Below are 12839 nucleotides of genomic sequence, written 5' to 3' on the forward strand. Positions count from 1 at the left end.
CTTTCTGCCAGGCTCCATTCATTCTTTTCCAAGGACACGCAGGAGGCGTGTCCACTTCTCCCTCCGCCCACCCCAAGCTCCTCCCCTCACTTCTGCCCGGATTGGTTCCTGAGAGGCGGAACCCAGAGAAGAGTCCAGTACGAAGCGGTGGGGGCGGGGCGCATGCGCGGGCTGGGCTGGGTGGAGGTGGAGAGGAAGAGCTGCCGGAAGTAGGCGGCAGAGGTGGTGGCCGAGCAGGCGCCAGCTGCCTGGGAAACCGAGGCGCGGGACTGACGACCGACAGACGGGCAGGCCAGACGGTTGTCTCTGTGTCCCGCACCCAGGAGGGCCGAGAGTCCCCTTTGCCGGGGCTGAGGGTTTCTGGTCCGGCAGCTTCCTCTGGACTCTGGCTTTTCCCTAAGCCCGCCAGGGGGCGCCGCATTGAGGGGCTGCAGAGTGGGGGGCGGGCGCGGCTGAAGCAAGAAGGGGCGCGGGGCCGGAGGAGAGGGCTCTCCCCCGCTCAGGAGGTGCCCCTGGGCGGGGGACCGGGAGTCCTCACCTCTGAACTGAGGCAGCGGTTTCTGGGGGCGAAGAGGGCGCGCTGCCCTCTGCCCCCGCCGGCACCCTGGCCATGACGGGCAAGTCGGTGAAGGACGTGGATCGGTACCAGGCGGTCCTGGCCAACCTGCTGCTGGAGGAGGATAACAAGTTTTGCGCGGACTGCCAGTCTAAAGGTAGTGCACCTACCCCGGCGGGCGAGGGGTCCTCCAGCCTCCGGGCCGCTCCTAGGAGGCGGCCTGTGTGGGGAGGGGGTTTCTGAAGCTTTGGCCTCCCAAATCATCCGAAATGGTAACCGCGTGCTACTGTTGCTGCTGAGCTTGCTAGGTGTTCTGCAGCGCTCGGATTGGTGTGGGGAGAGATTGCGAGGGCGAATATGTTGGGCGGCGGGGGGGGGCGAGGCGTGGGAATAGAAGGCGGCGTGGTGGTATGCAGGCAGGAAAGTGTGTTTTGGTAGTTTAAGGGTCCGAAATGAGTTTTGAGGCTGTTATTCCAGAGGCAGCCCAGAGCTCACAGCCTTCATTTGAAGCCGGGGACGAACTGCAGAGTGAGCGTGTGTGTGTGTGTGTGCGGTGGCGGGTGGCGGGGAAGGAGAGAGAGGAGGACATGAGGAGGGAAGTGAGATGGTGATGGGGAGGAAAAGTGCTTAAATGATTTTTAAAGGTGGCAATTGTTGCTGCCTGCCATTTGGTTAGCAGCTCCTTCTGACATTTTACAGCTTTGCTGTGATCCGACAGGGTGTTTAGGTGGCTTTCTTTTTCCTGAATATGTGCAGCAGGAAGCTTCCTAATGCAGTGAGACAGTGCGGATTTCTAGACAGTCTTAGCCCTGGCTTGTGGAGTGCGTTTGAGGCTGTGTGTGTGTGCTGGCAGAAACTACCAGATGTGGCTGTAGTGAAGGATCCGTTTAATCACTGGAGAGAGGGAAGCAAGGGATGCATCCAATTTGTTGCTTGCATGGTGATTACCGTTCTAAAGGCGAAATATAGTCATTATTAATTGGCAGAGTTTTAGTTTTTGTTTTCTGTGCCCTCAAAGATTCATGATTTGATCAAATTAAAAATCAGTATGATAGGAAAGCGTGGTTATTAGTGAAATGTTTGCACTCGAAATTTATAGGTACAAGTGTCTATAAACATTCTATTTCCTTATTTTCTTTCTGAATTTTTTGGAATATAATTGGAGGAGTTGAGAAAATTTTTTCTTTTGGTTGGAGAGAAAGATATAGTTATATTTTGGAAGCTATTGTTAATTTACTTCTGTTCATAATGCAGTGGATTTGCCAGAGTTGTTTGCCATATAGCATATTGGGCATATAGTATATAACAAAGATGCATATGTATTTGTATTTATCAGTATTGAGAGAGGAAGTACATGCATAATTAATGCTTTCACTAATTATCTTTTACTTTTGAAAAATAAGGTTATGTGAGGAGGACCGGGGTGGGGGTGGGGTGTGATACATTGATTTAGATGCCTAGTATATTGTAGTGCCCTCTACCAGTAGATAAATGGCATGTGTCATTAGGAAAGCAGGTCCCCAGACTTCTCTCCTGAATTTTTGCATTAGCAAGAACGCATTTTCCAAAGTACTTTAGAATCAATTTATGTTGAGTAGGTTAATTTCTTTTAGTTGACTCTTGTTAGATTTTGTTAGATTTTGTCTTAAATCTATTGGAAGATTTGGTTTAAAATTTAGCAGTGTATCTCTTGGCTTTGCTCTAATTCCCTTATGTCCTCAGTTGACAGATCTTGAGTCACAGTGAAGCAACTCACTGGAGTGAGCATTGCTACATTTGGAGAGTCATATGCCATTTCGATGATTAGTACCACCCCCATCCCCATTTCTCATACCATTCTTACGCTTACTCATATTCCAATAAAATATAGCATATGGAAGAGAGAGGTTGATTCATTACTTCTTCCTCCAAATTTTCCATTTCTCGTATCGATAGCATTACTGGAGATCAGGTAATGAAACATTAGTTAATTCTTAATGAGAACTAGTAACTGCTGGCTTGTAAACCTTATTAACTGCTGTCGATGGTAGAATCTTGGTTTCTGAAACAATTTCTTTTCACAAATTAGTTTTACATTTTGGCTTGGTGGCTTCAGTCACTTAGTCCTAGTATTAAAAATGAGATGACAATGTGTCAGTCATCTTTCAATTCACTTAAATAAGACATTTGTTGAGGCCTCAGTTTATCCAGTTTGTGAATTATCTAGCCCCTTCTCTTTCAACCCTTCTCACTCATTTTCCTCCTCCTTTTTCTTGATTTTTGGTTGTCATAATGATCATGTAGACAACTGTCAGATCATGGAAAGAGGAGACACTTGTATCAGTAGATTAAGTTGCCTGTTAGCTGTGGTGAAAAATGTATTTATTGGGAGGAGGAATTTAAACACTTAAAATGAGACTTGAATTTGAATTTATCTCTGTGTCTCATGTCCATTCTTAGAAAATTGAGAGCTAATAGTACAGGACCTGGTGAATGATTGCTAATCCATTAATAATAAATCAGATGACATAGTCCTGGACTGCAGACCCATGAGTAGATATTTTTGTAATTTTCCAAAATAACTCTTTGGCAATAGCTCTTCTTTTTAAAACCTCATACTTATTTAAGAATGTTGTTATCTTTAAATATGTCATTTGAACACCAGAATAGAGAACAAGAATGTGTTCTCTTTATGTGGTACAAGTTTTGTTGGTCCTGGAGTTTTTAAAAACTCTCTTGAGCACAAGAATCGCCAGTTTCTGGAGCCTCTAAGGCATGGAAGTGATTCCTGTGTAGGAAAGTAAAGTGATCTGGTGCTGTCTTAAACAACAACAACAACAACAACAAAACTATGACTTGCTCTAGGCCTAAAGATCTGGTTTCATTACCACCCCAAGTCCTCAAGCTATTGTGACCTTTAGGGTAAATTTTTGGACTGATTTAAGTAGTGATAGAACAGACATACTGAAAATTCCAGATATGTCCATGTAACTACTTAATTGAGGCCAGGTCCCATTTTAGGGTAGACCCTCTCTGTGGGGTCTTACTAGTCCGAGGTTTAGTTTAGTCTTTAGCTCTGCAGTTTCGTATTTTATCATTGTGCTCGAAATAACTCCTTATCAACCTCTTCAGAGACTGGTTTAAATTAGACGCTATCTTATTTACCACGAAAGAATCTACCATTCTAATGACCTGAATGAATACTCGTGTCCACTATTGGGACACTCCTTTCTCAGTATCAAGGTTCGTAAGGAATTGAGACCTAAAGAATGAGAAGAGAATTAAAATGGAAGACATTTGATGGTCTCGAGGAATATTTACTTGAGACTATGAATCACCACATGGAATTCTGGAATCGGACAGAAATTTTGTAATAATTTTTTTCTTTTTCCTTCTGCTGTGTCCTATCTCTGAAATGATTCACCTTGAATCACCATTGCCTCTGTTCCAATTCCCATTATGTATTCTTAAATTTAAACTTACTTTTTGAAAAAAGTAGCACTTACATATGGTTCAAAATTCAAAAGGTTCAAAAGGGAATGTGTACAGTGAAAAGTTGTTTTCCTGTCTCTGATCCCTTAGCCACCATTTTCCCTTCCAGGAAGTAACCACTGTCAGCAATTTCTTATGTGGCTTTTATTTGCATAGACAAACAACTACATTTAAATATATTTCTTTGCAGTGCTTTTGTGCAAACATTTGCGTAATACCCACAATGCATGACATCTTGCATTTTTCAATCAATAGTATAACATGGAGAACAGGAAGATTCTCTCTTCCGGCACAGTAAGGAGCTTCTTCGTTCTTTCAGGGTATTTCCTAAGGCTATTCCTAGGCTATCTTATTTAAGTTGAAAGATATGCTTAAGTGATTTGGAAACATCTGCTCTCATCGAAGGCATCTTAGGAAGTGTTTCGGGCCCATCCACAGCACATAGTAGCCCATTCTTCGGGTGGCAAAGAAGCAGAGTAGTGGAAGGATCTGTAGACCTGATGTTGAAAAATCCAGTTAAACTCCTTTACTGTGCTTATTTTAGCTCTGTGACCTTCAGCACGCCACCTAACGTTCTCAGTTTAATTTTCCTCATTCGAAAAATGAAAATGTCTCATAAACTAAAGTGTTACACAAAAGTAAGCATTATTATTACCATTGCTGATCTTTTTTAATCTTGATTTTATTCATTTCACTTCCTGACTTTATTCCCTTAAATACTCTGGTTACTGGAAACCACAGTTAGAATGACTCACCCCATAATTCCCTAGTCTTTAAGCCAAACCATTTCCTATCTATGGGGGTTCTGGCATTTTTGCAGATGCACTTTATGGTTTTCTTGAGGATTATCTCTGGATGTTTCCTGACTCTTCAAACTTGTATGAAAGATTAGATGAGGGAGTCTTTGTATAGAAACCTTCTAATGGTAGTCCTAAATTTTAACTCTGGTAAATTAATCTCTAGCTTTGCATTTGTTTTCTGTTGATAAATCAACAGAAATTTTGTTAAACATCATTTCTTAGAACATGAACTTTCCTATCAATTTTTAAATATTTTAGCTATACCTGTGGCACCTTTTGAGAGGTTAAGAAAATTCTATCAGATCTAGACAACAGAAAGCGTTTTGCTTCCATCTCTAGTCCAACACCGTTCTCCAGCCAAGAACAAAAAATTTCCAGGTCTTTACAGTTAATGCATTTTAACTATGACAGTCGTGGTTACCTTGACACAGTTTTACTGAAAGGAATTTATCAAAGTCTCTATTAGATTGTCTTTTAATATCAACTTGTTAAACCTGGGAGATACTTTGCTATTTGTTCTTCTTGTACTTTAAATATTCCATGGCAGTGTGATGGAGTGTACAAAATGCCATAACTTTTAGGGGAAACTCTTTGTGAGTCTGAAATCCCACATTACATGTTTTTATTCAGAAAATATTTCTTAAACACCTACTTTGTGTCACACACTGTACCAGGATATGAAGATTAAAAAGTAGGGTCTTTGGTTTCAAAGACTTTACAGTCCAATGGGGGAAGCAGATGTGTAAACAGATAAATGATGCAATGTAGTAATTAGCATTATGGCGTTGTGTACAGGCCCAAATGAAAGCATTGAAGAAAGCAAACAAGTCTACCTCAGGAAGTTGTGGTTTCAAAGAGACAAGTAGGCTGTGTCTTGAATGATAAACATGACTTTGCCAGGTGAATTTAGGGGACTTTGCATTCTGGGCAGAAGGAACTGTGCAAAGGCTGCCATGGGTAATATATTGTGGGGCAGAGAGGTTGGATTCTTTAGTATATTTTGCCTTCATGTTGGGGAGTGGCTAGGGATGGCCATAAGGTTAAAATCCTAGCTCTGTAGTTGACTTGCTGTGTGATATTGAGATTATAAATATGATTTAGTCTCCCTGTTGTGTAAGAAGCCGATAATATTGGAAATCCACCTTCTACTTAAATGGAATCATAAGCGTCATAGATATGAAACATTTTCTAATTGCTGAGTAGTAAGAAAGGTCTGAGTATTATGCCCACAAGATCTCCATGGAAATGTACCTTCACGAGTACATTAAATTATCTTAGAAAAGTCTAGTGAAATGGCAGCAATAGATGTTATGTCATTTCCAAAGTTAATGACATTGATTTTGAGGCTGAATGTGCTTTTATACTCAAGCAGTCTATGAGTACTGAATATTTGAAGTGTGCTCATGGTTACTCAGTGCTTAGGATGTATAAACAGGTAGCTGCAGCCTGATCTCTCAGTACACTTTTCAGCAAATCCATTGCATTCAAATAAACCAGAAAACTACTTTCTGCATTTTTCATCTGATGTCATTGTGGTATGTAGGTGGCAGCTTTCTTGGGCACAGTTGTCTTTATAACTGTTCACCACATGACTCATTGTCTGTTTCTATTATTCTGCCTGAAATTTTCATCTTGGAATTATGTCATGCAATTGGTGACCGCAACACTTTACTCATTATGTACATTGCAGCTGGCTTTGTATGTTGTGTTGATGGAATCTACCTGTGCCATAGACAAGGGATAAAGTGACTTATTAAATGGACTCAGGCTCAATTCCTCCAAATGATATCCCTGGTGAAAAGATGCCAAGCAAGAATCTGCATAAAACACACATACAATTTGCATTCAAAGCATACAATGCCTAACTTTTGTTATTGTGTCTGCTTAAATCCTTATCACAGTTGTACTTCTGTTTGAGCACAAGTGGCCAGTTTAAGTAGATACTAACTTTGAAGAAGTTCTATATTGGCCTCTGGAATGTGACAGTTCAGCATACCACATTGAAAAGGTAGGAACCAAGTCTGTGTAGAGTAGAACACCTTAAAGTGAATTCACTTTTGCCAGATTACTTTTTTGTTAAAGAAATATTCCTATATTGCTTAACTTTTTAAAATTGTAATTTGCTACAGTTACATGTCCACTAGAATGTAAGCTCCATGAGGGCAGGGGTTTTGTGCCTGTTTGTTCACTACAGTATTCTCAGCACCTAGAACAGGGCTTGGCACAGGTCAGGCTCTCAATAATGTTCATTTGAATGAATGAATTGATTTCGTCATCTATAAATCCTTTGTTTCTTATTAGAAGGAATTTTTTTATAGGTTATCTGAATATTTGTTTAATTCTTAGGAAAGCTAAATTTTAAAATGTATTTTAAAGTCAGGGACCCATCACAGAAATAGAAACCACTGTAGGTGATACAGGCAGAGGGAATTTAATGTACAGAGTAGGTTACATAGATGATGTAAAAGTTGAGAAGGTAAATGGGCTAGTGAGGCAACTCAGAGATTAGCAACACCTGGGAGCTACTATACTCATAAGGAAATTAGAAGGTGCTAGTGTCACCAAAGGCCTGAAGCCTGAGCTGTCTGATGTAAGATAGAAGCATGGAAAGAAGAGCTCTTTGGTGGCAGCTGTAACTCAGACTTAGTAAGAGAGAGAGCATTAACCCTGGCTCCCCTGCCCGCTTCCTCCTGCATCTTATCGGTACCTCCCATTCGTGGAACTTACCCAGAAATCTATTGGCAAGGGAGCCTGGGAGATGTAGTTCTCTGTGATAGAGTGGAGCAGGGGTAGGATCCAAGTGGAAACTTGCAAAAGCACTTAAAAATATTTCCAAGATGTAATTCTTTCTCCTTATTAGTAAACAGTTGAGTTATTTTGGAGAAGAAATAAAAAGGGTTTTCAGGCAGATACAACCTTATGTGCTTCTAAAGGATCTTAACCGTTGCTGAAACAATAATTAGTCCCAGGAAGTAATGTAACAACTCATTCATTGCCTATATAATTAAGATGTGTGACTAGGAAAACTGGCTTCTGTTGAATCTGTATTTGACTGTTGGTTTCTGCCAGAAGCAGTTCATCATTTGGTTACTCAGAAAATAGGTTCCCACCCTGTCAAATCTGGGAGGCCTTAGGTAGGATGTATATATACACTGAGCTTGTCCAATCTACAGCTTGGAAGACTTGGGTCAGCAACACAAATGTACAAAGAGTTTTGAGAATTAAAGCTTTAAAACATGGTACAGATTAGTTTTTTCTTTGATAGTTAAGGTAATTGTGGTGGAGCTAATTCTCCTTGTGCCATATATCATTTTAACTAGTCTTATTAGTTTGTCTGTTCCTCCCCAACTTCAGGTAGGTTAGCACTGGGGGAGGAAGGTGAGATCACTGGATCTACTTTTTTCTATACTGGACCTGAAAAGTATTTAAATGGAACACTGCTGCTGCTCCATTTAAAGGCAAAGCTTCCTAAATTATTGTTACTAATTTTCTTCTTGATTATAAAGTGTTTAATGAGTTACATGATACAAGTTCAGCACTTTCTAGAAGTGCTTTTTTCGTCAATCAGGTCACCTGCCTTTGGGCCCCTGCTTCATTAATGGAATTGGTGGAAGTAGGCCAGCAAAGGTTTTCACTGGAGTGTGAGTATATTTGTTTTTAGGCTTTTATTTCTTGCAGAGGCCACAGATAAGGGACCTCATTGTTTCAGTAAAGTTACTAACTGTAAAAATTGCATAGGTTTTACTGTTTTTCTCTTTTCTCCAAAAATTAATTTCCTCTTGACAGGCATTACTTTAATTCCAGATGTAATTAAAATGTAATTTGGTATTTTAAAAAGCATATCAGAGTGCTTTCCAGAATACCGGGTTTTTTTCAGCCAGCCCATTTCAACTTAAGAGGTACATTTATGCATTTTTGAAGCCTCGTGTTTAATAAGTACATTATTTCACTATTGTATTTGACTCCTCCGTTTTCCAAACTTTCTCCTTCCCTACCCTACTTTTCTGGATCCCGTATTTCCCCACAGGCTTTGTGGATGCTGGTCCATTGATGGCTGCACTACAGGTCTCTCCCCAGTGGAAAACCACAGAGATGAGCCAAATCTGCCTTCAGCTGTGGCCATCCATCAGCGTAAGGTTGCCCTGGTGGTTGTCTTCAGTTTGTCCAACATCCCTTTCACCCCACCTCCTTCCTGTGTGGCTGAAACTTGCCCTGGAATCCCACCTTTGTAACATATCACTAGGTAGTAACAGGATTTTATTATTGCTGCTACTTTTCATTTTCAAGTAATGTTAGTTTTCAACCATCTTTTTGTTGACCTGCAGAGCCCCTCGCCCCCCCCCCCCGCCCCTCCGTTTGTATATTTATGGGTATTCTGGTTTACTTTTAAGTACATGTAGATTATGGCTTATTTAGAAAGTACCGGATTTCATAAGCCCACTTGAAGAATGCTTCGTCGTTGTTGTTGTTGTTTTAACTTCAAGTCATTGCTTTCAAAACGAAATTTCTTACTCCAAAGCAGTGAAAACTGGATTCCTCAGGTTTCACCTCATTTCTCCTCACCCAAAACACAAATGTGCAGCATTCTCATTTTATGAAAATAGTAAGCAAATAAAGGTGGAAGAGAGACCTACTTTCAGCTGTAGCTGATAAGCCTGTCCTACCTAGTATAATGATTTGAGAGACTTGAACACCTTTTCTTTTCCTTTTTTCGAATAGCCATGTAGTCTTTTTGCACCAGCTGCTAGTGATGGAAAGACCATAAATCTCCAAGCCTATACCACAGAGCTTACATCTTTAGATGTGGGTTTACGTATTAATCCTACAATGTTACTTCCTGAAATACACACGAAGTAAATTTTGTTAACTTCTTCCTCTTTTCTTGTCTCACTGGAAGTCCCCAATGTGTGGATTTAGAAATAAGTTCTCTAGTGTTTCAAATCTCAAGTTAAAGATCGTCTTAATATTGTTTAGCTGGTTTTTCTTGTTCTTATGCCTTCAAAAAATGATTTCCTATGGAATTTTCCTTGTGAGCTGGGGACATCTTAGGCTGCAGTATAAAGCTTGTAGGGGAAGAAGGGGCATTGCTGTCTTTATCTTGTTGATACTTTACCACTAGGGTTAAAGCTGACACAAGCCTTCCGATGAGAAATAGGAAGGAAACTCCCTGTTCTTACCATGATGTTTTTGTTCAAAATAGCTGTAAACAGCAGTGCTAATGGAAATCAATTTAAGTGTGACAGCTCATTTGAGAAAGAAACAAAAGATTCAGGCTCTTCTGCTATGTTGAAAACCTTTTTACTGAAAGAATGGCTGTGGGACTGGGAACTGTGTTTCTCTGAGGGTAGGCACGTGGAGTTTGGTTAGAGAAACTGTTTCAGACCTAGGAGAATTTCGAGGAAAGGTCTTTCCTGTAGATATGAATGCTATAATAACTTTCTCAGTTTGTATATGAGAGAAAGAAAGTGTCATTAAAAGCAGCGCTGGAATCAGGAAGACTCTAGATCAGCTCCTATGAGCATTTTGACTTGGTTCTAAGCCTAGTCTGTGAACAGAAGCAGCCTGACATAAGTGACTCAAATGAAGGGTCCATATTGTGGGCAGAGTGTAAAAATAGGGCTCACTTTCATTAGACTTATGTATTTACAGATAGGAACAGAAGCAGCCTGACATAAGTGACTCAAATCAAGGGTCCATATTGTGGGCAGAGAGTAAAAATAGGGCTCAGTTTCATTAGACTTATGTATTTACAGGGGAAAAAAGATTTGTAACCATAGGAACAGACTCCCAGACTAGTTGTTTTTTGTCTCGAGGGATTGGGGGTGGGGGGCAGGAGAGTTCTTGTGCTTATTAGCTAAACATTAAATGTTATTTCTTAAAAAGCAAAAACTTTATTTTTTCTGATGAAGGTTATTCATATTTGATAAAAACCATTGGGAAGAATGAAGTATGATGCAGATGATATTGCCCATAATCCATATCACCTATTTTTTTACTTGAATTTATACTATAATAATTTTATATCTTTATTGTTTTGCTTAAAATTTATCATAAGCATTTTTCATGACATTAAAAACATTTAAATAGCTTTACTGTAGTTCATCATTTGAATAGGTTATTACTTAACTCTTGCCCAGTCGTTGGACATTTTGGTTTTTAATTTTTCAGTATTATAAATAATGGTACAATGTAAATTTTTGTGTTGCTGTTAGACTGGTGGATGTTCAGAGTTGAGTATTCATGGGGTCCTCTAATTGTAAAAAGTTGTCAAGGAGTCCTCTGGGATGAGCCCATGTAGAGATGGCCTTGTTGTGGGGACTGTCATTCCGAAGTGCTTCACCGCAGTAGACATCTGTTAAGACAAGGAATGGAGAGCTGGAAGAATCCTGGCTTGAACAGCTTTATGGCACGTGGTGGAAGCAAGATGGGCCAAGATATATTCTTGTATCACATGCACAGTCTTCCACATTATACACTTGATATGTGGAAATATTGTACTATTGATCAGCATCTTATATTGTTCATACAGGCCTCCTACACTTAAATTCAGTTCCCTGGAAAGGTGGATTAGAGGTCATCCATTGGTAGGAAGGGGATGATACCTACTGCATTTTTTCAAGGGCTTTTCTTAGACTGTAAATTCCATGAAGACAGGGATTGTCCCATTTATATCTGCAGACCAAATCCACAGTGTCTGGCACATAGTGTCTAATGTTTCCATCATAAACACTATTACTCTATTAATGTGTGTTTAGCTCATATGCTTTTTTTGTTTCTTTTTTGAAAGTCACCTTCATAGCATTAAATCAGATATTTGAAGATCTGTGACAGTTCAAGAAGCCGAGCAGGTGAATCTCATAGTTGCTTGGTGGCAATTGCTTCTTTGTGCTATTTCTTTTGTGTGCTTCTGGCATCTGTGCTGCATTGAAAACTGGAGCCATTCACGAAGCTAGTACTCTGCCCTCTCAGTAGGTTTTAGTGTGACACATCAACTTGGGGAACATGTAGCATGGGGTTTGAAACAGGAGGCTGAAATAGCAGTCCCTTTTAGCCTTTTTGTGGGATGAGAGTAAATATTTAGACACTGTTCTCAGGTGCCATAGAAATTAATAATAACCTTGCAGCAGCTTTAGAAGCTTTCCTTGTTCCCACTGGAACAGGTTTAATTTCAAGAACCTTGCTTTGGCTCTTTTGAAGCTGTGATTTTTTTCCTAGAGACCTGTCCTGGGTTTACCTACATAATGTTCCCTTTGTGGGATCTTTTCTGTTCACATGGCTAGCATCTTTGCCCCGCCCCCTTGCACCACACTTTCTGACCTGGATCTCATTATACCCAATTTTGAAACACCTAGGTTTTGAAATACTGTACTGTGTGTTTTCATTTTGAAAGGGCAAATCGCCACCTTTCTCTCTCTCCCCTTAAGCCGGGGCTGTTTTGATGACTAACATTCAACATGCCACTGGACTAACCATCTGTACTTTGATCCCAAAATTCATTTCTGTTCTGCTGTTTGTTTAGAAATGAAAGTTCTCTAGCTTGTTTGGATATGGTTGTGATTCAATTAACCTGGCACTGCTTTTCCGAATGTTTGCCGCTTGTCGGGGCTCCTCTGATGTGTTAGGCAAGCTGCTGCAAAACATTGTGCTTGGCCACTGGTTCTTGAGCTGTATTGTGTCACACTCCTCCACTTCTGCGCTTCCTTGGAGGAAGAGGAATGTCGATGGGAGGTGGTGTGAATAAGCCTTCACGCACACTCTCAGGTGTCGGGCTTCTCAGCAAGAGAGTGAACTGTATGTTGTAATAGAAAAGAACACTTAAGGAGCAGGACGTCAATTTAGAGACCATTATTGAGCATCTACTATGTATAACACACATTGTGGGTGTTTAGAGATGATTCCAATTTCAGTCCAGCTGATAATTTCTATGAACTTGGGTAAATGACCTGACCTCAATGGGCCTTTATTTCTCCAATGTGCTTGAACTAGGTAATCCTTAAGGTTCTTTTTAATTT

The 12839-nt window shown here is 40.4% G+C and overlaps 1 protein-coding gene across 1 annotated transcript in view; it reads left to right on the forward strand.

The window, feature by feature from the left end:
* The first annotated feature begins 223 nt into the window (after window positions 1-223).
* SMAP2 (small ArfGAP2) overlaps window positions 224-12839 on the forward strand; it is a 38819-nt gene continuing 26203 nt past the window's right edge. Inside the window, exon 1 of the mRNA XM_039876656.1 lies at window positions 224-713. Coding sequence (XP_039732590.1) covers window positions 611-713 — 103 coding nt within the window. The 5' untranslated portion in view covers window positions 224-610. The remainder of the gene's footprint in view (window positions 714-12839) is intronic.

Source organism: Pteropus medius, unplaced genomic scaffold, assembly GCF_902729225.1.
Source record: "Pteropus medius unplaced genomic scaffold, Ma_sr-lr_union100, whole genome shotgun sequence".
NCBI classification, from domain to species: Eukaryota; Metazoa; Chordata; class Mammalia; order Chiroptera; family Pteropodidae; genus Pteropus; species Pteropus medius.